Source organism: Hyaena hyaena, unplaced genomic scaffold (assembly GCF_003009895.1).
Source record: "Hyaena hyaena isolate Hyena2069 unplaced genomic scaffold, ASM300989v1 scaffold_466, whole genome shotgun sequence".
Taxonomy (NCBI): domain Eukaryota; kingdom Metazoa; phylum Chordata; class Mammalia; order Carnivora; family Hyaenidae; genus Hyaena; species Hyaena hyaena.
The window spans coordinates 416,120-443,837 of NW_024081099.1; the positions used below are offsets into that span (position 1 = coordinate 416,120).

General features: G+C 37.0%; 1 protein-coding gene across 1 annotated transcript in view; it reads right to left on the minus strand.

Moving 5' to 3' along the window:
• SEC24D (SEC24 homolog D, COPII coat complex component) overlaps positions 1-27,718 on the minus strand; it is a 106,449-nt gene that overhangs the window by 54,441 nt on the left and 24,290 nt on the right. The window contains exons 7-8 of the mRNA XM_039253818.1: positions 21,648-21,759; positions 15,588-15,715 (exon numbers count right to left, since the gene is read on the minus strand). Coding sequence (XP_039109749.1) covers positions 15,588-15,715; positions 21,648-21,759 — 240 coding nt within the window. The remainder of the gene's footprint in view (positions 1-15,587; positions 15,716-21,647; positions 21,760-27,718) is intronic.

Consider the following 27,718-nt stretch of genomic DNA (forward strand, 5'->3'; position numbering starts at 1 on the left):
AAGAGCACAATATACGGGAGAGTGGGCAGTCAACAGTTTTGAATGAACAAACAAAACATCTCTTAGGTACTCACAAACACAGTGTCATAAACCCAGGGCAGCTCATGGCAGGCGCTAAGCAAATAAGAGAAGAAACAACTTGTGGTGAGGGTCAACAAAAACTTCTTTCAGGAAGAGATAAGCAGTTATAAGGAGTTATATTTTCAGTGATTGACAGAGAAAGACAATTTCAATTTGGAAGAAGAGTGTAACAGGAGGAAAAGCTTGGGTATGTTGGTAGTTAATAAGTAAGTAGCCTAATTTAGCAGAGATGAAAGGTGATAAGTAGGGAAACTAGACTGATTTTGTGGAGAGCCTTCAAAGCCAGATACATCCCAAATGTCTGTGCTTAAGACACAGACCCCAAAATAGTTAGACTACATGGTAACAATTCAGGAGAAAACTAAGAGATTTCATCATTCGGTAAATTAAAAGATGTCTTTAGAAAAATGGTATATTTGGTATAGGTTTTAAAACCTATTTATAAATTAGTAAATTCCATCATATTTTACAATACCATGAGAGACTTCTAAATTTTTTTTGCATCATCTCCTATATTTTATTCAATTCATAAAACTCTTTTAAAAAACTCAAAAGATGTTTGAATATTAGTTCTAATTTTATTTAAGTTTATTTACTCATTTGAGAGAGAGAGCACACACAGGGGAGGGGCAGAGAGAGGGAGGGAAGGATACCAAGCAGGCTCTGCACTACCAGCACAGACCCATGCATGGGGCTCGAACCCATGAATCATGAGATCATGACATGAACCGAAATCAAGAGTCCAATGATTAAATGATAGAACACCCAGGTGTCCCAATATTAGTTACAATTTTTTAAGTAGGTTTCTAACTTAAAGAATTCACTCCTTAATACTATATATGTTTCAAGTTCACCGCTGATCCCTAGAGCCTTAATTACAGAGTAATTCTCAATTACTGAGTAATTCTCAGAGTATTCTCAGAAAAATGTTTGTTGAATGACTGATAAGGAGGGGAGAGATAGAAGAGAAACACAGGTTTAAAAGAAGTCTGAACAGGGGTACCTGGGTGGCTCAGTCAGTTAAGCATCTGACTTTGGCTCAGGTCATGATCTCATGGTTCCTGAGTTCGAGTCCCATGTCAGGCTGCAGCGCAGAACCTCCTGGGATTCTTACTCTCTCCTCTCTCTGCCCCTCCCCCACTTGCAATTTCTCTCTCTCAAAATAAACTTCTAAAAAAAGGTTGTCTTTAAATAAATAAGTAAAAAATAAAAGAAGTCTGAACACCAAGAAAATAAAAAATGAAGGAAGAAGGAAAATACAGAAGTCATGTTTAACTTGAGGATAATCACAGAAAATTAGGTTTGGATGAGATAAACCCTAATAGGATAAGTTCATCCCAAAATATGCACAAATAGGAGACTCTTTTCCTACAATGGCCCAAAGTGTCTTAAAGCAAACATAGCTATAATCTTTCTACCCAGGGCCTCTAATGCCAGGAAGGCTTTTTAATAGAAAGGCCAAATTGGACAATATGCTAAAGTCTGAGGAAGAGCTGCTTTTGTAAGAGGACATCCATAGTTTCAAAAGAGAAAATAAATATAGTGAAGAGAGCATCATAATATCAGTTTTCCTAAATGGCAGTCCTACTTTGTGACTAGATTATAAATGGTAGGTAATGATCCTAAAGCAAAAAAACAAAAAAACAAAAACAAAAAACCATTAGATTGGTTATGCTGACCTAGGTTTTCAAGTTACAGGTAAATTTGCAAAGATCAGCATCACTTTTCTTGCTGGAACAGATGCTTACAATCCTTCTTGTAAGGAGCTGTGATATTTAGGAATCCTATAGTTGAGAGATATTTTCCCACAATGCTTATTTTAAATCTTGACCTATTATAGTTTATCTTTTATACCTAAGGAATAATTATATTTTGTTGTCTAATTATAGGCCACTTGCAGAAGACATATTTGCTTATAACAATGCATGGATGAAGAAAATATATTTTAGACTTAAAAACCCTACTAATCAAGTTTGTTTCTTCCATAACAAAATAATTGATAGTTTTCTGTCTCTAAAAGTTGTAAAATACTACACTTTAAAGATGAAAGTGTTAAAAATAATAAGCCTAGGAGCACACTCTCTTTGTCTCTCAGCAGAATTGGAAGTTAAACAAAGTCTTCCCTCATTTATATCACTTCTTCATATGGCCATGAAAACACCTTCAAATCACTGTCCTCTCTGCATGAGTCAAGTCTTCATTTAAATGGCAGCTTCTCAATCAGGCCTACCCAACCACCCAACTTAATCTGAAATCTGCCAACTGCCCTTCCCCCAGGCAGCCATCACTTCCCCAGTTCTGCTCTCCTTTTTCCTTGCTCCATATATTATTACATCATTTTCTCATTGTCAGGTTCATTGCCTGGTCTTCTCTCAATTAAAATGTAAGCTCCATGAGGGTAGACAGAGATCTTTATCTGTTTTGTTCACTGATAGATCTCAAGTACCAAGAACAGGAAGTGGTACATACTGAGTGAACAGTAAATATTTGTTGAATTAAATCCTCATTGAATAAGGTAGACTAAGGAAATTACTAGTTCTTCATGCAATGCCATCTGCTGTCAACATAAATACTGTTCAGTTACCATCCCTGGTGGGCAGTCACATATACTGACTAGACCATTTCCCAGTGATACCGCAAATCATCCTTTATGAGTTAATTTGATTTGGGTAAACAGCCAAAAACCACTTGGAGGAAAGACCTGAAAATAGGGTTTAAAAAAGTTGAGAAAAAATTTTTCACTTAAAAAACAAACATGACCAATTCAAAAGCATCTGGAGGAATAAGTACATTTATATATTTATTATACACCATTAATGAGCTGGAAGGAGAGGGAAGATGAGTGCTTAATTAATCAAATAAATAATAAAATTGATAAATATAAGCTAATACACATTTTCTATCATTTTCCTATAAGGAGAAATGTGAAAAAAAGAAATGTAGACAAAATTATATATTTGAAGTATTTAAATAAAAGATTTGTTCAAAACTTGTAAAACTGTAGCAGAAAGAGAATATGGAACATAAAAAAAAAAAAAGAAGAAGTTTAGATCTCATCCCCATGTTAAAGACTATGATATACTACTTCAGTTAACCTCTGTAGTTCAGTATAGGACTAATAAAAGTGATTTCTGGTGGATGAGTTCTGTGATATCCACATACACGCTAGACTTTATAATTCTGGGTCTTCAATTTTACCTGTCTTATTTTCCAAAACAATGAATAACATTTTAAATACTTTTCTCTGTTTTTAAATATGCCCCTCTTTGTCACTCATGAATACACACACACACACACACACACACACACACACACACAGACACACAGTATATATTTTCACATTTATAGTGAGAAAATACTGAAAGAAACAACCATTGGAGGGGGAATAAAATTGAAACCTAAGCTAAACTTAGGAAGAATTTAACTGTCCAGGAAATTCTTTAAGCAACTGTTACCCAGTCGGCACAGGTGGTTTTGTCTGCCAGCAATACTAAAAGCAAGGATAATTTGCAGTAAGTCTCCAAATGGTGATTTTTTATAAGAACATATGTGTGGAAAATAAAATATTTTCTTTGATATAGAACATAAAGATTCAAGTAAATGTCGGATGTCTGGATAGAGATGACTCCAAAATGCAAGTCCTAGCCTTAGTCTGGTACCTAGATAGTTCCTTTTTTATTTACTTTGTAACTCATTTGGTTAGAAATACAGCATTTACACACAAAGTGGACACTGTTCAATAAGTGTTTACCCATAGATCTCTATTCCGAAAATCTCGCCAAGTTACTTGGCTTCAAAATTCTAATTTACCTCCATATATAAATGATACTGTGTAATGACAATGTATTAAATGTTTATTTAGTGCAAAACTGTTCCAGGAACTGTTTCAGGCCTTGGGAAAGCAATTGTGAGGAAAATCAGATGTGGTCCCTACCTTCAAATACACAAGCATAAAACTGCAAACTGTGACATGGTGTAAGGGGAGCTCCAAGGAGTATAAATGTGGGGTATCCTGAGAAGCTCTCCTGAGAACATGACTTTGAACCAAAATCTAAAAGTTTAGTAGAAATTAGGCTAAAAATACAGGATAGAATGTGAGAGATTGAGGGGAAATTATTCCAGCAGCTGTCCAAAGTTACATAAATGTTTAGGTAATGGTGAGTGCTTATCATTTGAATAAAAACAGAAAATTATGACATACTATCCAATGACAGGTACTATGCAACATTTCTTTGTAAAATGTAAATGAGCAGCTAACTCTTTCCACTTATTAATGAATATAAATGTGGCATATATAACAATTTCTTCCTTATTTAAGATGTATAACTGGAATCACTGAAGAGGTGTGAAAACATCTCTCTTAAATGTCCACTTCCAGCAAACTTAAATTACTGTAGTTTTCATATTTCTCTTCCTTATATATAGTAGACTCCCAAAATCAATGATTGCCAAGTTAAATAAAATTTTCCATGTTGGAATTTAATACCATATGGCAAATAACCACAGCCATAATGATAAAGATTATAATAAGAATACTTATCACTCCTTATAACAGCTTATTTTATTTTTAAGCAGCTATCAGGGAAGTGATGTTACCATTAGTTCATTTATGAGAGAAAAGAGATCCAAAAAGTTAAATGAATTTTTCAAGCTCACACTACTAAAAGTGGTAGAGTTAACTGGCAGACTCAACTTCATGTGACTCCTAAATTCCTACCCTAATTACCTTATTTGTAATTATACTAAACTCCTGTCAAAGAATTGCTTCAAAAATCATTTATGCTTCAGACAAACTTGAGTGTCATTTTCAGATATGAAAGGTTTGCATAAGGTTTTCTTTCCTCTCTCCTTTCCTACTCTCCTGCCCTCCTTGTTTCCTTCCTTCTCAAAATAGGATTTAATTTAAAATTTTTTGGCTTTTAATCAGTGGGATGCCTAGTAATCTTTCAAATATGAAACTTTAAAATGTTTGCTTTTCTTATACTTGTGCACTACAAGGGTATCAACTCTATAAATTTTAAGCCTTTGTATTATCAAAGTCCACAAAATTTGAGTGAAGTTAGTAAAGCAAGGCATAATTAGTATATTTCACTAATTCTAAAATCTCATCAGTTATAAGAAACAGCAAAGCTTCTAATTGAACAGGACCAATGCTAAGAAGTCATTGTTAATAGAAGATATTCCTATTTTAGAAATGGTTAAAATGTGAGAAAATGTGGACCCTTAGAATTGATGAAGGAGTGCCTGAGTGGCTCGGCTGGTTAAGTGTCCAACTTCGGCTCAGATCATGATCTCACAGTTTGTGGGTTCGAGCCCCACATCGGGGTCTTCGCTGACAGCTCAAAGCCTGAAGCCTGCTTTGGAATTTGTGTCTCCTCTCTCTGCCCCTCTGCTACTCACACTCTGTCTCTCTCTGTCTTTCAAAAATAAACGTTAAAATTAAAGAAAAAAAAAAAAAGAATGAAAATGGTAGCAAGAGGCACTAAAACATTTCCTCTCCAGTGTGGCCCTTCATGAGTGCCCAGTGCTCTATGTCTAGTGAGACTAGTCTTGGCTCCTATGATATGGATGTCGGACACTAAATCATAAGGAGTCATAAAACCCACGGCCACTGAAAATCAAGGCAGAATATTCTCTTTTTTATTCTCATTTCTCCTGAAGGTTTTCCCCACTAAGTAAAAAGATTCATGTGAATAATTTGGTGACTGAGAAAATAAACTTGGTGCAGTCAGCTTCTAAACTATAACTTAAAATAGAATTCTAACAACCTTTGCCCTGACAAATGTGACTCTCCCTGCAAGTCTGTTATAACCCCATTCTAAAAAGGGACAAGAGTCTGTTCTTCAGCTGCCAAACTTGTTCGTTGCACTGTATCAACAGTGACCAAAATCATTAAGGGATAAAATTCTGTTTCTAAATTCTATTTCTATTTCAGTATATGCATTTTATTTTTCCAAATTTTTATGTTAATATCTTTTAAAGTATTGCATTAAAGCAGACAACTTCAGATTATAATGCACATATTAAAAACAGATTCAGGCTCTTGAAGCTTTCATGTCAGAATGAAATGAAGTAACTTCTAATTTAAATTATAAGCATTCTTAAAGTTTTTTTAAAGAACACATATTATGTTGGAATCAATTTCATTTCAGAGCATGTTTTTACTATAGCTAGCAAAATTTGGGCTATATATAAAAAATGTGCAGTCTCACAATCTTCATGTGCTTTTTAAGTGAATAATACACTCCAGATTTCTTTTGTTAAAAGTATAAATGAAGCCACTTTGGGTTATATTGTGCCATTTGTTCACAAGAATTTCTAACAATATACAGGATGTGTGATAAATTCATGGTAATCCATGCTAAATGCACCACAGGGTGGAAAAGTACACACTAGCAGCCTTCTAGGTTTATAGGACATCAGTGCCAGACTTCTTCCTCTTGGGAATAAAGGCCCAGGATCATAATATAAGGCACAGTAGAGACCTAAGTCATTTCCTGGCTCCAAACCCCGTGTTCCACCATTTGATTACTATCCATTGTACTTTGTAGACAAGTCAATTTTTATTGGTTCCTGACATATCTTTATTATGATCAAGATTTCTTCCTACTTGTTTCACTGTTCTGCTGCTTATAATGAAAGATAACCCCTCATTAATATGTGATAGAATACACTGATAGGTGTATTCATTAGTATGTGCTAAAATAAATCTAAAATCTCTGAAATGATTTTTTTCTTTACTCACAAAGTTTGATCAGAGAGATAAATGAGGTTAATAAGTAAAGTCTATAGTCATTCAAAAGTACAAAATAAAATCAGATAGCCAAAGTAAGATAAAAACTTTACTTCATTAAGTAACATGTTTATCAACAGACTCAAAGTGCTACCAAGGAACTTAATTAAGACCTACTGTGCTAAAAATATTATTAATTTAGAATCCTAAAATATCTAGATATCAATCACCACTCTATAGTTTAGTTTATCTTTGTCTTTTGCATCATCCAATTTTAAGAGTGCATTTTTATTCAACTAGTACCTTTACTGAATGCCCAGCCTACTGCTGGATTTTTAGCCTTTGCCTTCAAGGAGTGCTAAGCAGTAGCTTGAAGTCATAAGGCTGCAAGAAAAGAGGTTAAGACAGACATTTCAAGATAACTCACAAGTTTATAGGAGGAGCAAGAAGTCCACTGCTAAACCTACTGCCAGCAAGAAAAAGGAATGCTATTTTATATGTTTAAATAAAACCTCAACAAGTTCATTTAACAGCCAGATGTAGTAAAAAAAAAAAAAAACTTAGAATTTGAAGTCTAGAGTCCCAGCAGTGTTGCTCATTAGCTCTATGACTTTAATAGCCTCAGAACCTGTACCACTTCTACATCTATAAACTTGAATAACACCTACTTCACAAGATGCTATCTTTCTGGAAAAAGAGTAACACAGAGACATAATACTATAGTGAGAAAGAATTGTTTTTCCTCTGACACATTAAACTGCAGTGTAAAATCTGCCAAAATATCAATTCACGCCAACAAGATTGGCTGAAAAGTCAAATGCATGACCGAGCAATCTCTACCGCAGATGATGCATATGAAGTCTATCCCTGATGGAATGTGTTGGTGCTGGGTTTCATCTCTGACAGTCTTTTCCTTTTTCATTAACCCCATTCTCAGTTCTTTCACATCCATTCCTTTTTCTTTCCAATCGCTTCTTCATATCTACTGAATCTATCAGAATATGAACAATCGTTAAGAAAAAAGAATTTAGGGGAGCCTGGGTGCCTGAGTTGGTTGAATGTTTGATTCTTGATGTCAGCTCAGGTCATGATTCCAGGCTCATGGGATCAAGCCCCACATCAGGCTCCATGCTCAGCATGGAGCCTGCTTAATATCCTCTCTCTCTCTCTCTCTCTCTCAACCACTCTCTCTCTCTCCTTCTCCCCCACTTGCACTCTCTCTCTAAAATTAAAAAAGAAAAAGAAAAAAGAATTTAAATAGTATTTAATAACAGAACAAGCCTCGTCATTAAGTCATAACTAAGGTAAAACTTCCCTGAACCTAAACTTCATAGAACAAAGTTGTCCCCATTAGGGTATTTTCCACACTGCACCAAAATTAGCTGAGTACCTGGAAATTTTTTGTGAGTCCTAGACAAGAGCAATTGGTCTTGTCTTCCCCCATATCCCTAAAGTTCACCTCATTTCCTAGCACAGAGTAATTAGGGGATTATAAATCAAGTGAAATTTAAAGGCTTGGAGAAAAGTTTATCTGCACTTTAATTCACTAATTTTAATTCAGTAAGAAATTACTTTGACCAATATATGCATTTATAATCTAAAAAATATACACAAATATTTCTGAATCTTGTCACAGATGCAGTAAAAGCTTCTGCCATCTGGTTTATAGGTGAAATTACTTAATGTCATGTAAAATTAGATGTACACCCTTGTCCAAAATGTAAAGATTTCCTATTCTGAAGAAAATGCAAAACTAATATAATCTTCAATCCTTTTGCATTGGAAATCTATGTCTACCTCCATTCTTAAAATACAGTGTCAAAAATAAAATTACAAGTTACTAAACAAAAGATAAACCAATTACTCTCCCTGAATAAATACTTCATAGTTAATTACACTGAATGTGGCAATGGGTTTCATTTGGAAAACATACAAAAAATTAAAATTTATACTAAGGAACATGAAATCTTAAACAATGATGATATATATATGTCCTTGGAAATAGCATACATCTCCAAAGCAAATGCTCACAGGGAACATTCTCTGATCATAACTGCTTGGATTAGGTTTATTTTTACAGGCTGTTGCTAACACAATGCATGCTTTAAAAGGTTCTGTCAAAAAGAAGCAACTAAAAAAAAAAACAAAGCTGTACTACATCCTTTTGATAAATGCCAAATCAAGATATCTTTAGAGATAATCCGTTTTGTAAACTGCAGCAATGATGGCAATATCACTCAGATAAGAATTAAAATCTTAAGGTTTTACAATACATAAAAATAAGCAAGTCATTTACCACAGAAGAAAGTAAAATACTATTCATATGGAGAATAAAAGCACTCATATAACCCATTTACCTTTAAGAAAGATACTTTAAAGTTTATTTACTTGATTATAGATTATAAATATCAAAAATTAGCATGTCCCTCATGTTCTATTAACTATAATTGCTTATTTAGTTTTTGGCTTTTGGCTCAAGTAATTAAATATGTGATAGTATTCTTTATAAACAGATATATGGAACAATGAACTGGTTTAGGGTGTAAAGATCAGAAACTCACTATTAAACATATTAAGTTTGAGGTTTCTATGAGGTTACCCAAGGAGAGATTTCAGAAAAGCATTTGGGTATGTAAATATGTAGGAATGACCGAGTGAGAGAATAACAGCACAGTGATTTAGAGTTAAGGATCTGGGTATCTCACTGCCTGGGTTGAAATATTACCTCTGGGACTTAGTAGCCATCGTCCTTAATGAGTTACCTAACTCTGTACCTCACTCTCTTTCTATCTAAAGTGGGATAATGAACAGATTGGTGTGAACACCAATAATAAGGGAACACCTTATTTTAAAAAACCCTTAGAGGAGCACCCTTAGGGTGCTGAGCACCTTAGAGGGTGGCTCAGTCAGCTGAGCATCCAATTTCAGCTCAGGTCATCATCTCATGGTTTGTAGGTTTGAGTTCTGCATCAGTCTTTGTGCTCACTGCTCAGAGGCTGGAGCCTACTTCAGATTCTGTGTCTCTTTCTTTCTCTGTCCCTTCTCTGCTCACACTCTCTTTCTCACTCAAAAGTAAGCAAACATTTAAAAATTAAAAAAAAAAAAAAAAACCTCATAGGAGCACCTGGGTGGCTCAGTCAGTTAAGCATCCGACTTCAGCTCAGGTCATGATTTCACGTTTTCTGGGTTCAAGCCGCATATCAGGATCTGTTCTGACAGCTCAGAGCCTGGACCCTGCTTCAGATTCTATGTCTCCCCCTCTCTCTACACCTCCCCTGCTCGCATTCTCTCTCTCTGTCTCTCAAAAATGAATAAACATTAAAAAACCTTTTTTTAATGAAAAATTTTTTAAAACCTTAATTTTGCTCATTCATGCTAAGTCTGACTACTATTACTCCCATCAGTATAATAGCAGCCACTGTTACAGATGATACTTGGTCTTTGGAAGGAAAAGGAGCCTAAAGAGAGAAAAGATCCCAAGTCCATGCCTTGGTGAACCCCAATATTATATCAGGAAAAAAAACACAGGGAACTAAGATGTTCCCTGACTGTGAGGTAGAAAACAATACACCAGGAAGGTGTCACGGAAGGCACAAGAGAAGAGTCTTCCAGGGAGCCCTAAATCCTACTTCACCCAGCTCATCAGCGTAGTGGAGCAGGGCTGTTAGAGGCTCAGCTCACTCAGGCCCAGTTCATCCCCAACCAGGAAGACAATTCTGAGAACAGAACCTTTAGGAACATCTTCCTAGTGTTTTAATATCCCTTTCATATTTCTTATTTTTTAACTCTAAGCCTATTTCAACAAATAAAACTACACGTAGTTCTTTAAATAGAGAATGTCTTCATTCAACCCAGGAGACACTGCTATGTAAGAGACAGCAATCCTTTCTACATATAGTATATTCATGAAATTTCTTACAATTTAGTCTCTCTCTCTCTCTCTCTATATATATATATATACATTTTGTCTAATCAGAGTAATCCTGTTTTTAAAGGTCTAAAGAAAAAGGAAGAGCTTCTGTAGAGAGGGCTGCAATAGAAAAAACAGTACTGTCAAAATACATTTACCTAGTCAGTGTGCAGAGTCTCTAGCAACATGAAAAGAAGACAGTGTGTTATTTTCTCAAATAGAGCTTCTCCCTAAGTCAGATTCCAAAAATAATCTTCCACTCTAAACTCATCCATGTATTACTTTGGGAAGCACAAAGACTAAAATGCAGCATAAATTTTCATCAAAGGAAGGAAAACCTCATACTGGTGAGGCGATAGTATTTGGTTAGATCAAATAACTTTAGAAAACAGAAAGCACACACATTTTGTCTGTGTAGGAAATGTGTATATGATGGGGCGCCTGGGTGGCTCAGACGGTTAAGTGTCTGACTTCAGCTCAGGTCACAATCTCACAGTTCGTGAGCTCAAGCCCCACATCGGGCTCTCTGCTGTCAACTCAGAGCCTCCTTTGCATCCTCTGTCTCCCTTTCTCTGCCCCTCACCTGCTTGTGCTTTCTTTCTCTCTCTCTCTCAAAACAAAATAAATAAAAGCTTTAAAAATGCGTATATGCATTCGGGGTGGGGATTTAACATTTGAATGCTTTTCTCAACTAAATACTAGGTTTCATTATCAGGAACATGTTACTGAATAATTTTGTTGTTAATACTAAATGGTGATAACAAGAAAGTGGTTACAGATTCTGGTCTGGGGTATGAATAGCTGTTGAGTTTTGTTCTGTTTCATGGGAACTTGGCCTGGGGCAGCTATGTCATGGGGAGGAGCAGGGAGGAGACGTTTTGCTAGTGTGTAGCTGGAAACTGTGCAAGTTCATTGCTGTGAACAAAGTGCACTGAAGCTGACGCTGCCCAGAGGCAGGAATCCCAAGGAGCCCATACTAATACATAACAAAGTTGCTGCACAAGTGTCTTTCAAGGTAGAAGGGTTACCTCCTGATTATGAAAAGAACAGATTACTGCAAAATGACCACAAAGGAATGAGTGAAGTACAGAGTACACATCTACAGCAATCCCAGTCCCCTGGAGGGTGTCAAGGGCCTGATCTAACACTCTTTCAAGCACACTCATGTTACTGTATTTCCCTCAATTTGAAGATTCACATCTTAAATTTTCATATCCCTAGAATCTTACACATTTTAAAATTGATACATACAGTTGACAACAGCAGTTATCTTACTAATTTATCATGCCATACAGCTGTTGGAAGGAATAAGGCAGCTCTGTAGGTAGCAACACTCTGTAGGTAGTGCCAGATATTTGTCTTAATATTTATTTTGAAAGAGAGAGAGAGATACAGAGAGGCGTAAGGGCAGAGAGAGAAGAGAGAGAAAGAGAGAGAGACAGAGAGAGAGAGAGAGAGAGAGAGAGAGAGAGAATCCCAAGCAGGCTCCGCATTGTCAGTGCAGAGCTGGATGTAGGGCTTAAACCCACAAACTGTAAGATCATGACTTGAGCTGAAATCAAGAGTTGGATACTTAATGAACTGAGCCAGCCAGGTACCCCACAGACACTTTAATTGAAAAAAGAAAGATGCAGAAGAGTGTCTATGCTATACTACCATTTATATAATTATTTTTTTTAAAGCATGTATACTTACATGCTGGTATATACATGTTTCATTTCTAGAAGGAATCATAAAAAATAGGTAAAAGTCATCTGTAAGGGGGAGTATAGAATAGTAGGAAGGGACCTTTATTCACTGTATACCTCTTTCATCTAAGTTTATATTTTACTTATTTAAAATTAATTGATTCATTAAAAAGCAAAACAACACTATGTATTGCCACTGATTTGTGAGCTTAAAGTCTATATATAAAGTCACATATAGGGAGCATAGATGCCAAATTCATTATAGCATCTGCCCCTAAAGGGGAGGGAGGGAGAGACGGAGAGGAATAGCCTGATAAAGGAAATATCCTATGCAGCTAGGAAGCTTTAATTCCCATAGATAGTATGTATGTGAGTGTGATATTATTCTCTATTCCTTTTTTAATTTAAATTTTGTTCAAAGTACAAAAAATAAAATGAAAACATATCTCATGGTTACTACTACAGAGCCATCAGAACTTCCTAAAATTAAAAAGATGACAATAACAAACAGAGGATGATGAGCACCTGCACTCGGATACAATGTTAGAAGGACTATAAAGTGGTACAACCATTTTGGAAAATGGTCTGACAGTTCCTTTTTTTTTTTTTTAAGTTTATTTATTTTCAGAGAGAGACAGAGAGAGTGAGCAGGGGAAGGGGCAGAGAGAGAGAGGGAGAGAGAATCCCAAGCAGGCTCCGAGCTGGCAGCGTGGAGCCCAACGCGGAGATCGAACTCACGAACCATGAGATCGTGACCTGAGCCAAAACCAAGAGTCAGACGCTCAACTGACTGAGCCACCCAGGTGCCCCTGGCAGTTTTATAAAATTAAATAAACATGTACCTCATGAGCCAGCAAACTACTCATAGGGATTAATCCAAGAGAAATGAATACATGTCCACAGAAAGACTTGTCCAAGAATATTCATGAAGGCTTTATTCACAATAGCCAAACACTGGAAACAGCCCGGATGTCCATCATAAAAGACTAGATAAACAAGCCAGTATGTCCATACAATAAAATACTATTCAGCAATAAAAAAAAAAAAAGGAACAAATTACTAATACAGGCAACAGCATGTTTATCGTTCTCTAAAACATTAAGCTGATGGCAGAAACTGAACACAGAAGAGTGCATACCCTAGAAGTCTATTTACAGGAGCACCTAGAATAGGCAAAACAAACTTATGGTAGAAAAAAAAATCAGAACAATGGTTGCCAGGAAAGAAAGGTTGTTAGAAGGGGTGGGAGGCTGATGGAAGGGGTATGAAACACTTTTAAGAATGACAGTAATGTTTTTCATCTTCAGAAGGGTTTGTTTGGGTTGCATAGGTATATCTTTTTTTGTCAAAATTCAGTGAGTCATTATGTAAGATATGTGCATTTTACTGTAAATCAATTTTACATCAAAAGGAAAAACAATCTGTAGGAAAATCCTAAACTCTTATTAGTGATGTGAATGCTGGAATATTTAGGGGGACATGTCCTAATCAATATCTGAAATTTACTCTGAAATGCATTTAAAAAAGGCAGATTGATGGACAGATGAATCAAAAGGTGACAAAGGAAGTACAGTTAAATATTAATGGTAGAATCTAGGTGGCAGGTATATAGATGTTCGCCATAAAATTCTTTCAAATTTTCTGCTTGAAAATTTTCATAATGAAATGTTGAAAATAGCTAAAAAGTTACTTCTAGCTATTTGAAACACACGTGTCATATTTAACACGGATCTCTTTGCCATTCCATATTGCTCTACCTTATCCTTATTAAGCACAGTGATTCTAAAGAGCACTTTATAGACATTATATTAAATTTCTGAGCCCATCATATAAGAGACCGTAGTTAAAATAAGTATAGTAAATACTGAATGTACTTCTTGATTTACAAATATGAGACCATAGCACATGTAAGATTGGCTTCCAGGAACAGCCCCTTCTATGCTCCACTCTAACCCAGTTCACTCCACTCCCAGAGAGAGGGCAGCATTCTGCCACACTATAAGGAGAATGCATGGACATCTCAAAGGGTATGAAAGCCAGTGCCCACATGGACATGGTCTCTCTGTCTTCTCCATCATTGAGGTGATGTAAAGCGGACCACTCTTCCCCTTACTCATGCCACCATACTGCCCATACCAGCTGGCAAGGCCAGCCCGAAAAAGGGGACAAATCTGTTCTCTTGTGCAGATGGTCTGCCTTTTGCTCAGGTGCTGTTAGGTGTTCATTAGATCAGTCAACTTCAAAGGATCATTAGAGTGAAGCTGTGGTTTAGTTGGGAAGAGAATCTGGGTGCAGCAAAAGGAATTCAGGGTTCAATGTAGCTGACTGGACTAGTGCAATGGGGTTATGGTCAAAGCTCCAGACAGAATTAAAGCTTTTCCTCACCTGTTTGACTAGCTCTATTATACCTTTATCTCTGTGTGTATGTGGGTATCCACCATTCAGGGCATGAAAAGAAGGAGTGGCAGCAGTGTGGGGGGATGTCTTAATCACAACATCAATTAACACCATCCTAATATCGGAAACTTTAATTAAGCACGCCAATGAATTATACATTGGGTACATCTTTCCAACTCAAGACATATGCTTTCTAATAATATTGACTCTTTAAGTAGGAGTTTATGAGCAGGTTGGCCTCATGACTATTACAGCAGCTTAATGAGACCATGGACCTTAGGCTCTGTTAACTTTTTTCACCAGAACACCTAGATGTTGGGGCCCCAAACTAGGGTATAAGTACCACATGAGAGGTCTGAGTATGTGTCATGATATGACATTCTGTATTTTCTGAATATTCACATTTTAGAACAGAGCCAAAAGTGATCCAGTCCGTTAGTGTATGGTATACAGGTTACCAGAAAAGATAGCTTGTCAGACTTTCATCTTCCTAGTGAACTGAATATTTATTCTATTGAATATGCATTTAGTTAGATGTTTTTGCATTATATAAATATTCTCCAATTTTCTGTTTATAATGCAGGATAAGAAAACAATGATGCAAGGAGAATTTTGGAATTGGTAAATTAGTGAATTGCTTCTTTTTTCAAGATTTTATTTTAAGGAATCTCTACACCCAACATGGGGCTCGAACTCACAAGCCCGAGATCAAGAGTCACATGCTCCACAGACTGGGCGAGCCAGGCACACCTTGAATTGCTATCTTTATCATTCTTACCTCATTTGAAGGAACTGTGGCAAAGGGTTTGATGACAGCAGCTAACGGAATCTGAGCTTGCTTGGCCATATCTGACGTGCATGGGAAACAGTAAGTTGTACAACGAATGTATCGAGGACTAGCATTGCCTGAAAAAGTCAAAGGCACGCACTTAAAATTTGCAGAGAAATAAATATGCCCTATAATGTTTAAATATTTATTAAGGTAATTCCAGATGACACATTGCCTTTATTTACATAAACTTTCTTCATGATTTTTAAAAATAGTAATATTATGCAATTCTACAATCTATGCATATATTTATTTTTATTGAATGTCTACCAAGTTTTAGACACTAATTGCTTCCTTGTAGAGCTTATGTTCTTACAGAAGATAAGATAATAACTATAAAGCCCAGTAAATAAGCAAATTACATAGGTCATTAGAAAATGATAAATGCTACGAAAGGGGTATTTTAGTAAGAGGCAGATTGCAACTTTAAATAGTTGCAGAGTAGGCCTTATTTAAAAGGTAAAATTTGAGTATAAGCTCCATAAAAACAAGGGATTTACCCACAGAGGTGTCTGGGGGCAGGGCATGTCTGGCCTGGTGGAGGACGAGTATCAGGAGGCCTGTGTGGCCAGAATGGAACAAGTTTTGGGCATAGCAGCTCGTGACGAGTTCAGAGAAGTAACAGAGTTTGTACAGCAACGAGGGGAGATGGTGGTGGCAGGGACCAGCCTGATAGCAGTAGACGTACTGACAACTGGCCAGAATCTGGACATATTTTAAAAGTACACTGATTGTTGATGGGAGTGATGTATGAGGTGTGTGAAGATGTGAGGTGAGAAAAAGAGAAGATCAGGAATTACTCCACAAAGGTTTTGGCTTGAGGAACCAGAAGCATGAAGTTGGCATCAACTGACAGGAGAAAACCTACAGGAAGGGAAGGGGTGTGTTAATGGGTATGTGGGTGGAGATCAGGGATCTGGCTTTGGACATGTCCACTTTGGGAACTCTATTAAGCAATCCCACGGTGAAGCTGAGTAAACCACTAGGTATGTGAGTCTGGGCACTGGGAAGATACACATTTGGGAGTTTTCAGCATATAGATGGTATTTCAAGCCGCAAAACTAGCTTAAACCACTAACAGAATTAAGTGTGGCCAGAGAAGAGAGGATGGCCAAGAACTAAGCTCTGGGACCTCTAACATAAGGGAGTCAGAGAAAAAAGGAGAAACCAGTTAGAGGATGGAGAAGGATAAAATCAAGCACTATCTGGTGTCCTAGGGGTGAAAAAGTACATCAAGGAAAAGCATGATTATCTGTGCCAGGTGGTGCTACTGGATCAATAAAACCACTGGATTTGCTTGTCATCTGAAATGACGTGGAAGGAGCTAGAGAGTATTATTATGCAAAGCAAAATAAGTCAGAGAAAGACAAATACCATACAATTTCATCCAAATGTGGAATTTAAGAAACAAAACAAATGAGCAAAGAGAAAAAAAGAGAGAAAGAGGAAAACCAAGAAAAAGACTCAACTATACAGAACAAGCTGATGGTTACCAGAGGGGAGGAAGGTGTGGGGATGGGTGAAATAGGTGATGGGCATTTGTGATGAACACTGAGTAACGCACAGAATTGTTGAATCACTACATTGCACACCTGAAACTACTATAACACTGTATGTTAACTAACTGGAATATAAATATAAACTTAAAAAAACTACACTGGATTTAACAACATGGAAGTTGCTAGAGCTCCAGAAGAGAGTTTTGGCAGAATGGGGGTTGGGTGGGAAGCCTGACTATAGTGAGTTTGAGAGAGAAAGTAAGGAGAGGAATTGGCAATAATCCTTCCAAGTTTTGTTGTGTAGGAGAGGAAAGAAAAAAAGCATAGTCAGTAAGGGAAACAGGTCATGAAAACATTTTCATTGTTTAAGAGGAGAGAGAGTGTAACACCATGGGAATAATCATGTAAAAAGAGAGATACTGATGATGTAAGACAAAGGGAGACTTATTGTAGCAATATACTGGGGTACTGCACAGCAGGAGAGGCTGACTTTCGATTGCAGCACAGATCACTCCTTTATGACCAAAAGAAGAAAGGCAGAGCATGGGTGCACATTATGGCGGGGACTAATATGATGGTGAGAATTCATGGATGGGCTCTTCTGATTATGCAGTTTTGTCAGAAAGGAGGTTGTTTTAGCAGCTAAAAGAAAGGTTGGGAGAGGAGGTATTGCAGGTTTCAGGAAAGAGTATGAAACAGAAGAGTGGAAACGTGAAATGACTTGGCAAGTACATTGTGCTGGGAAGCGTATGGTCCTGAGTCTGCATGGTCGACTGGGCACTGTGGCGGGGGTGGGAGCCTTTCCCTGGCCAGGTTTTGCTGCATAGGTGGGCCTGGAATGAGTGGAAGGTTGGGCCTAAGAGAGCTGAGTGTCTTCTCTTCAGCTTTCATCTATTATTGCCAGATTTTACTTTTTAGGACGAGCTAGAAATCTGGATTTTTACATAAGATATTTTGATCTTACATAACGGCAATGACTTCAAATAGAAACAAGACAAAATATTGCGCATGACAAATTAACAAGACTGCAGGCAGAACCCAGCTGTTGTTGGTACCACATTTCTGTTGTCTCTCAGATCCTCTGCAGCAGAGCCCAAAACTGGACTCATAATTATGACAGTAATCGCCAGTGTATTAAGCATCATTCTAAGACAGTTACATGTGAACTCATTTTAGTCCCACAACTGCCTTATGAAATTGATACCTGTAGGACCTCATTTTACAGAGGAGAAAACTAAGGTGTCAGGAGGTTAAGTAACTTGCCAAAGGTGAAGGAGTTAGTAAATGACAAAAGTGGTATTAGAACCTATCTTTACTATATCCCAAATAAGTTGGGTCCAGGTTATGAAGGCCTTGAATTCTGGATGAGCAATTAAGATCAATCCTCTTGCCCACAGGCATTGATGGGACTTTTTATTTTATTTTATTTTTTTAGCAAGGGTAAGATAATCACAGAAATACTTGAAAAAAACCTAAACTACCCAGGCAGCTTCTGGGAGCAGGAAAACATTAGAGACAGGTGGGCTGCTCATTACTTTTAAGAGTTTAGACAAATACTAACATGGGGTAAAACAAGAGTTTTGGCAGCAGAAATAAAAGAAATATTAGGCAGTAAATGTAATTGTGTTCCAACCCGAACCCTATTATTTTACATATTTCACGGAACTCAGACCAAAAAGAAAAACTTACACAAGATCTTCCTCATTATATCACATGATTTTACATAGACTGTGAAATAAAGATTTTTGAAAATTTTCAAGTATATTTTAATTTTTCATTGTACTTAATTTTTACCAGCCAAAATTACCACTAACATATTGAAACTGAGTATTTGTTCTTTAAAGAGCTTATTCTTGGCAGTGAAATATGCACATGAATGAGCTCCTAAAAGTAAACACACTTTTGTTTCAGGAAGATAGTGGTCACAAAGATAAATTTTTTAAAAAGCCATTGAGCATTTGTTTTTATAAATAGGTACCCAAAAGCGGGGCATGAAAGATATGGCTACAGTAGATAATTTTGCAAGCTCAGTAATTAAGCAAAACTCTTTGAGATGCTTAGTAGAGAACATTATGGGATAATCTGACTGGAAAACATTCAGCAAACTATTCATTCAACAAACATTTATGAAGCTAAGTCCCCTCCCTGCTAGAGGCTTAGGGACAGAACTAATGAAACCTCTGGTTTCAAAGTCTGGTAGGAGACAGCTTTGCACAGTGGCAGTAGAGGTTTATCCAAGGAGCAATTATTGCTAATTCAAAGTCTCATAGGAGAGAGTGACAATAAAAATGGGTAACTGTAACATAGCATTGTTAAGTATCATAGAGGAGCAAATTCATTAAGAAGTGGCCCAGGGAGGCAATGAGCCACCATCTTGATCAGAGGTGACTATACAAACTATGTGATATTGAACAGGGTCTCATAGAATAGGCAGAAGCACAGAATCAAGGAACAAGTTGAGTCTTAAATTAGATCCCATGGCCAAAGAAAAAATATCTCCATTTTTTGTAGGCAAAGAAAATAGTATTTTTTAAGTAGACGCTTTTTTTTTTTAGTGCCACTCCTAAATAGTTGTGGAATTTTGGGCAAGTCATTTAAGCTCCTTGGGCCTTAGTGGCCTCACATCTGTAAAGTGGGAGAGCTGAGAAAATGAAGGCCAAGGTTTCTTCTGCCTCTTTAGGCTACACATGTCTGTGAATTTCTGCACATGTCTGAGATTTGGACTATATCCTAAAAAATTCACTAGTAGGTATCGGCTAATAAGCCAGGCCAGACAAAGGGGCTTCACAGCAAAGGGATGTGACTGGGCCAACTTCAGGGCTCCAAGGCAGATAGCTCTGTCTCCCTGCCATAGGCTGGACTACAAGAGAAATGATGATGACCTTGACCTTGGCACTTCACCGGTCTTTCCTTTTCTTCTTAGCCTTACTCAAACTCTTTTCTTTACATCTGCTGTCTGATCTTAATTCCACATCTCAGGATACACTCAAAGTAACTGAAAACAGGGACTCAAACAGATAACATGTATACCAATATTCATAGCAGCCACATGGGTGGTATGGCTATTCACAATAGCAAAATGTCTTACACCAGATGAATGGATAAACATAATGTATATACATAAAAGTGAGTGTTATTCAGCCTTAAAAAAGAATGAAATTTAGATTTCATTCTAAATTTATAATATAGAATGATACATTCTATATCATGGATGAACCTTGAAAATATTATGTCAAGTGAAATTAGCCAGACACAAAAAGACAAATATTGTATGATTTCACTTAACACGAAGTACCTAGAGTAGGCAAATTTATAGAAACAGTAAATAAAATAAAGGATACCAAGGGCTGCAGGGAATGTAGGAATGGGGAGTTAATGTTTAATGGGTGTACAGTTTCAGTGTAGGATGATAAAAAAAGTTCTAGAAATAAATAAATAATGATTTCACCAGGCTGTGTTTTAACTTGCCATAAGCAATGGAAAAATAATATATTCCTGCAAAAAGCAAACCTGTACAAGGACAGATATATTAAACTGGCAACACCCACACAGGACAGCTAGGTAGGAATAGAGTTCAGCCTTTACTTATCCCAATTAAAAATTGAAAAAAGAGAGCCAGGGTGCCTGGGTGGCTCAGTCGGTTAAGCATTCAACTTTGGCTCAGGTCATGATCTCACAGTCCGTGGGTTCGAACCTCACATCAGGCTCTGTGCTGACAGCTCAGAGCCTGGAGCCTGCTTCACATTCTGTGTTTCCCTCTCTCTCTGTCCCTCCCCTGCTTGCTCTCTGTCTCTCAAAATAAAATAAAGACATTAAAAAAATTTTAAAAACAGAAAAAGAGAGCCCACATGTTAAATAACCTGCTGAAAAAAAATAATCACTGGGGCTAGAATCAGGTGTGCTGATTTCTCATGTTCAACCCCCTACTGCTCTACTCATGCTATCTTGGCCAGATTTCTAAGGTAGTAAATAAATTAAACCAAAGTACAGCATGTACTAATTTAAGCTCATAAATTAAAATAATTTTCTTAAACTAGTATATTAAACTATATCTCACCAGACACTCTCTAGACTTCTACAAGCAGAAAATAGAATTCAGTTGATAATACATTCTCAGGACTTGAGCAACTGATGGCAAAACCATTATCAGCTATAAAGAGGTTCTCCATCAATGATAGGATTATTGAAAGGTGTCAGTATGTCTGCTTTTTTTAAATGGTGAAAAATTTTGGGGCCCCTGGGTGGCTCAATCGGTTGAGCGTCCAACTTTGGCTCAAGTCATGATCTCACAGTCAGTGAGTTCAAGTCCCATGTCAGGCTCTTGCTGACAGCTTGGAGCCTGGAGCCTGCTTGAGTTTCTGTGTCTCTCTCTCTCTCTACCCCTCCCCCACTCACGCTCTGTCTTTCTCTAGCTCTCAAAAAATAAACAAACATTAAAAAAAAAACCTTTTTTTAATGGTGAAAAAATTTAAAACCTCAATGAAAAACATTTTTTTAAATAAATACCTACCTTGGTCTTGTATCACACAATCCGTAGTGACGAGGGGAGGGACTTGGCCTCTGGTATTGGTGGCATAAACCTGTCCTCCTCTGGTGGCTCTGTCATTCTCGATCACTTGAATCTAAGATAATAAGAGCAAGTTAAAATATATTAAGTCTCTTCCAAACATTCCCTCTCCCTCCCTCCCTTCCAATAGTCACACACATACAAATAGGCATTTTCTAAATCCTTTCAGTTCACATCAAATTCTCACTAAGAACCTACCAAGCCTTCAGATCCACCTTTGTTTACTTTCATGATTTTAGAGCAGCAGCTGCTAAATTCTGTTCTGTGATACTTTGAGCTCTGACCCTCAGAGAACTTTACTTTTATTCAATCTGGTCATTGAGACCTTAGATAAGCATTAAAATATATAAATGCATATATTCTGGTAGAAAAAGAAATTGAAAATAGCTTTTAAAGTAAATAACTTTTGTAGTTAAAGGAAAATATACAAGGCTAAAAATACTTATTTTAAGAAGAAATGATTTACAATATAACCTAAAATGCCTTTTTTCTTTAAGTTCCTCTTGATCCTCAATTTGCCATTCAAGTTCTTCCATCCCCCACCCTGTTCTTTGAGACAGTAAAAACAAACGATATAGTGTTCCCACGTGGAAGTTGCCTACGGTACAGAAATCAGAAGAAACAAAAGTCCCTATGTTTTGTCATTTAATTTGGACACATATTTCTCTACTAAAATATATATTGATGAATAATATAGAGATAAATATTTGTCTTTCTGTTGTAGTTGTCTAGGGATGAAAATAATAAGCAAAATCTAATAGCTGGAGTTAAAAAGAAAACAAGAAGGCATCCTATTACTTTCCTCTTCATCTTTATCTGCCCCCTGCCCTCACTTCTTTTGTGACAAGAGACAAGGGGGTAAAAAGAAGAAAGTAAAAAGACGGGGAAAAAACAGAAAAATGTGACAAGTACCCAGACTGTACTATATAGCTTTCGAGGATATATAGTCTTTAATATTCCTAAAGGAACTATTAATATGAAAATTGTCTTCCTCCAAATGCCGAAATGTTACCTTCTCCATTTTCCCCTCCTATCTCATCCAAACCAGGCCCTAGCTGGCACTAATATCATTGGTTTTACGGCAGATCACAAATAAATTTAAACTGCCTTTAAATCCACAGAATTCTGTTTTTCTAATTTCATAGGATTTGAGTTCTTATTAATGATACAAAATATGCTCCAAACAGAAATACTATAAGATACAGAAGAGACCAAAAGCTACCATGGACAGAGACAAGAAGCAAATGAAAAATCAAAACACTGTTACATCCTATATTTCAACCCTCAAGTTAATCTGTTTGCTTCAAAATTGGAGTACTTTTTATAGAATCAACATTTATGGTAATCACTTCAACCAATGAAGTATCAAATATGAAAGCAAGTTAAAAGGCATAATAATCTACAAACTGAACATAGTTTCCAACCTTCAAATAGACTATATTTCCAAAAAAAAATTTATTTTTAAATTAGTTGTCTGCAACTTATAAAGCACAGCCTCCTAAGAAACACTGTCATATGTGGTAATTATATTTTTAAACTAATTCACATCTTGGCTAGAATATTATAAAGGGAGTAAGAAGCTTAGTCGGTTAAGCATCCGACTTTTGCTTAGGTCATGATCTCACGGTTCATGGGTTCGAGCCCTGCGTCGGGCTGTGCTGACAGCCAGCTCAGAGCCTGGAGCCTGTTTCAAAAAAATTCTGTGTCTCCCTCTCTCTCTGACCCTCCCCTGTTCACGCTGTCTCTCTCTCTCTCTCCTATAAATAAATAAAACATTAAAAAAATTAAAAAAATAAAGGGAGTAAGAAATATTAAAACACTTCTAGTAATTTTGGAGGTGCCTGGGTGGCTCAGTTGGCTCAGTCCAACTTCAGCTCAGGTCATGATCTCAGTTTGTGAGTTCGAGCCCCGCATCAAGCTTTGTGCTGACAGCTCAGAGCCTGTAGCCGGCTTTGGATTCTGTGTCTCCCTCTTTCTCTGCCCCTTCCCTGCTCACACTCTCTCTCTCTCTCTCTCCTTCAAAAATAAATACACATTTAAAAAAATTTTTTAAACCAATTCTAGTAATTTTAAAAAATATATAATAGATTTTTAAATATTACCTCAAATGTATGTTCTCAAAAAACAGGCTTAGAGATTTAACAATGCACAGAAATTTCAATAGATTTTTTTTACTATGACTTGGTACTTAAAGGATTTCGATTTGATGACAGTGACTTTTGATAATGCCAAAGATACCTCAAAATGTATAGATTTCTTTTTTCCTTCAGAAGATCTGCTACTAGACTTACTTTTATTCTTATCTGCTATGAACAGAGTATTCTAGGATCATATAATTGGGAAAGAGAAAAAGAGTGGTTCTCTTGAAATAAATAAACAAGAGCAAGGGAGAAGCCAGGTAAGGAGATGTGTGCATACATAAGGCAGGCTGTTCCAAGCAGAATTATGTGAGCTACAGGGTGAAGAGAAAGAGGGGAATCAGAAGAGCTCCGCTTCTCAGGGTCCTCCTGCAGATACAGGAAGGGAGTGAGGAAGAGTTTCAATGGTGATACCAGTGTTCTCACTCTCAAAATGTGGGTAATACCGTTGTCCAAAAGGGCTGGCATGAGCACTTAACTCAGGACTGGCATGCAACACAAATTTAGTAAACATGATTTTACATCTTTCTTTCAAGAAGGAAGAGATTATTTAGTCAGTTAAAGCATGTAGCTTTGGTAATAGGAACATAAACAGGCTCCATCTGGTATTTCTATTTCATTACTTTAATGATAAAAATAACACTGGACTGATCTGCATCTGTATATTTTAAGGGTCTTGGGTGAATCACAGAAATATACTGATTATTGCTTTTGTTAACACTCATTCATTCATTCAACAACTGTATGAATGTATATACTGTGTACCAAGCTGTGTTCTAGCTGTTGGAGACAGTAGTGAGCAAAAACAAATTCTTGACCTCAGGGAGCTAATATTACAGTATAAAAGACAATAAATAAATGTATAAATAAGATGCATCTATGTCAAGTAATAACAAGAACTGTGGATATGGAATGATATGTACAATGGTACCAGGGACACTGGGGATGAGTAATGAGGCCAGGAAGGAAATGAGCAAACGAGTAATGCCCTGCATATATCTAGGCAGAGAGGAAATATCAAATGCAAAGATCTTGAGGCAGGAGTATACTTGGCATGTTTAAGGAATAATAAGAAGGCTGGTATGGCTGAAGCAAAGTGACGGAGAAGAATGGAAAGAGACCAAATCAGAGGGGTGGGGTGTGTGTGTGTGTGTGTGTGTGTGTGTGTGTGTGTGTGTGGTGTATGGTGTGTGTATGTGTTTGATGAGAGGTATGGAGGGGCCAGAGGTGGCAAATAGTGTAGGATCTTATAGGTCATTGTAAGAACTCTGGTTTTTAACAAGAGGAGTACTGAAGGTTTTGTTCTGAGTCACAGCATGATCTGACTTAAAAAGTGAATGGATGAACCTGGCTGCTGTGTGCAGGCTGGAAGATTAGGGAGACCAGTTATAATAATTGAGGTGGAAAGATTATAGTGGCTTGAACCAGGGTAAGCACATAAGGAAGGACCAGGACCAATAGAATTAGCTAAAAGACAATGTGCAAGAAAGAAAGTACCAAGGAGGACTCCAGGATCTGGGGCCTATGGAACTGATAGAATGGGGGAATCTGGGTTTCAGGGAAACATCTTGACTCGTAATATCTGCATCCTCATTTAAAGCCATGTAAATAGATGGGATCACCTACATCAGTGCTTCTTAGTATACCTAAGAATCATCTGGAGAGCTTGTTTAAACAGATTCCAAGGCCACACCCCTAAAGATTCTGACTCAATAGGTCTGAGGTGGAGCCTAAGAACATGAATTTCTAGTGAGCTCCCAGCTGATGCTGATGGTGCCATCCTGGGAGTAGCACACTTTTGAGGATGTAAATCTATAGAGCAAATGTCAACATAGAAAGGGACAGATCCAATGATGAAGCCTTGGGACACTTCTAATAGTAGGAGGTCAGAAAGACAAGGTGAGACCAACAAAGGAAAAAAGAAAGAACCACCAGTGAGATAAGCAGAGATGTAAATGAGTGGTGGTATCCCAGAAACTAAATAAAAATAAGTGTTTCAAGGAGGATGGAATGAGCAGATGTGTCAAATTTCTGCTGATATGTTCAGATAGATGCGATCTGAGAATTGACCATTAGATTTGGTAATGGAAGTCACTGGTGACCTCGACAAGCACCAAATGTTGGCGGGGCTGTTGTAAAGAGAGCTATACTGGTGTAGGTTCAGAAGAAGAGAGGAGATGAACTGAAGACAGAACAAAATCAACTCATCTGGAGATTTCTTGCTATAAAAGTGCCAAGAAATGAGGGGAAACTAGATAGAGAATTTGAGAAAAGCCAAGGGAGGCTTCTTTTATTAATGATGAAAGGTATTACAGAATGTTTATATTCTACTGAAAATGATTTAGACAGTGAAAAATTAAGGTTTACCTTCAAACAAGTATAGATGATGCAGGAGAGAGGAGATGTGATGGTTAATTTTATATGTCTGCTTGGCTAGGCACAGTTTTTGGTCAAACACCAGGCTAGATTTTGGTTATTTTTGTGATCTATCCATGTATTCTATATTTATTTGAATATAAACTTGAAGTTTTGTGATAAAGTATCTTATCCTATACATGTTAGCAATTAAGGTTTAATAACTCTTAGTGTCTTAGAAAAAAAATTTTAATGTATTTAACATTTAATCAGTAGACTCTGAGTAAAGCAGATTACCCTCCATAATGTGGGTGGAATTCAACCAATCATTTGAAGTCCTTAAGAGAAAAAGACTGAGGGACTCCAAGAGGAAATTCTGTCTCCAGATGTCTTTGGACTTGAGCTGCAAAATCAACTCTTTTCTCTGTCTCCAGTCTGCTGGCCTGCCCTTCAGATTTCAGACTTGCTAGTCCCCACAGCTGAGTAGGTAAATTCCTTAAGATAACTTTCTCAATAGAAAGATACATGGATAATGAGAGACTCTTGAATGCTGACAAAAAACTGAGGACTGATGGATGTGTGGGGGAGGGGGATGGGCATGGGAGGGCACTTGTGGGGATGAGCACTGGGTGTAATGCTGACAAAAAGCTGAGGACTGATGGATGTGGGGGGGAGAGGGGATGGGCATGGAGGAGGGCACTTGTGGGGATGAGCACTGGGTGTTATGTGGAAACTAATTTGTAAATAAACTATTTGTAAAAAAAAAAAATAAATAAAAAAAATAAATAAAAATAAAAATAAAAGCAAAAAAATAAAAGAAAGATACATGGATAGATGGATGGATAGATGGATGGATGGATGGATAGATAAGATATATACATACATCCTGTTGGTAGGTAGGTATATAGATAGACAGACAAACACATACATTATGTTGATAGACAGATGGATATACACATACATCCTGTTGGCAGGTAAGTAGGTAGGTAGATAAATAGAGATATATACATATATATATCCTGTTGGTTCTGTTTTGGTTTTTTGTGTTTTTTTGTTTTTGTTTTTTGCATAACTCTAATAATACAGGAGATATTTGCTGACCAGTTATCCTTGAGAGGCCCTGAGGAATCTAGGAGGTGATGGCCTTGGTTGGGAATATGGAGAGGAAAATTCACAGTAATGGGAGGAAAGAGGGATAAATGGGCACAGTTGCAGGGAGATGTGGCAGTGAGCATGCAGAGGTTCTTTCTGGATTGTTTCTATTTTCTCACTGAAATAAGAAGCAAGATTATCAGTAAAAAGTCAGAAAGGGGAAGGAAGTATTAGGAGTTTGAAGAGAGAAGAAAAGATAGTCACCAGGAAAATGGGAGTGTCAGTGGAGTTGGGTTATGGTCTTCAAACTTGCTACACATTACAATCAGCAAGAGAGCTTAAAAAAAAAAATCTCAATGTCCAGTCCATATCCCAGTCTAATTAAATCAAATTGGCAGGGGAGAGAAAGGCATCAGCACTTTTTTTTTT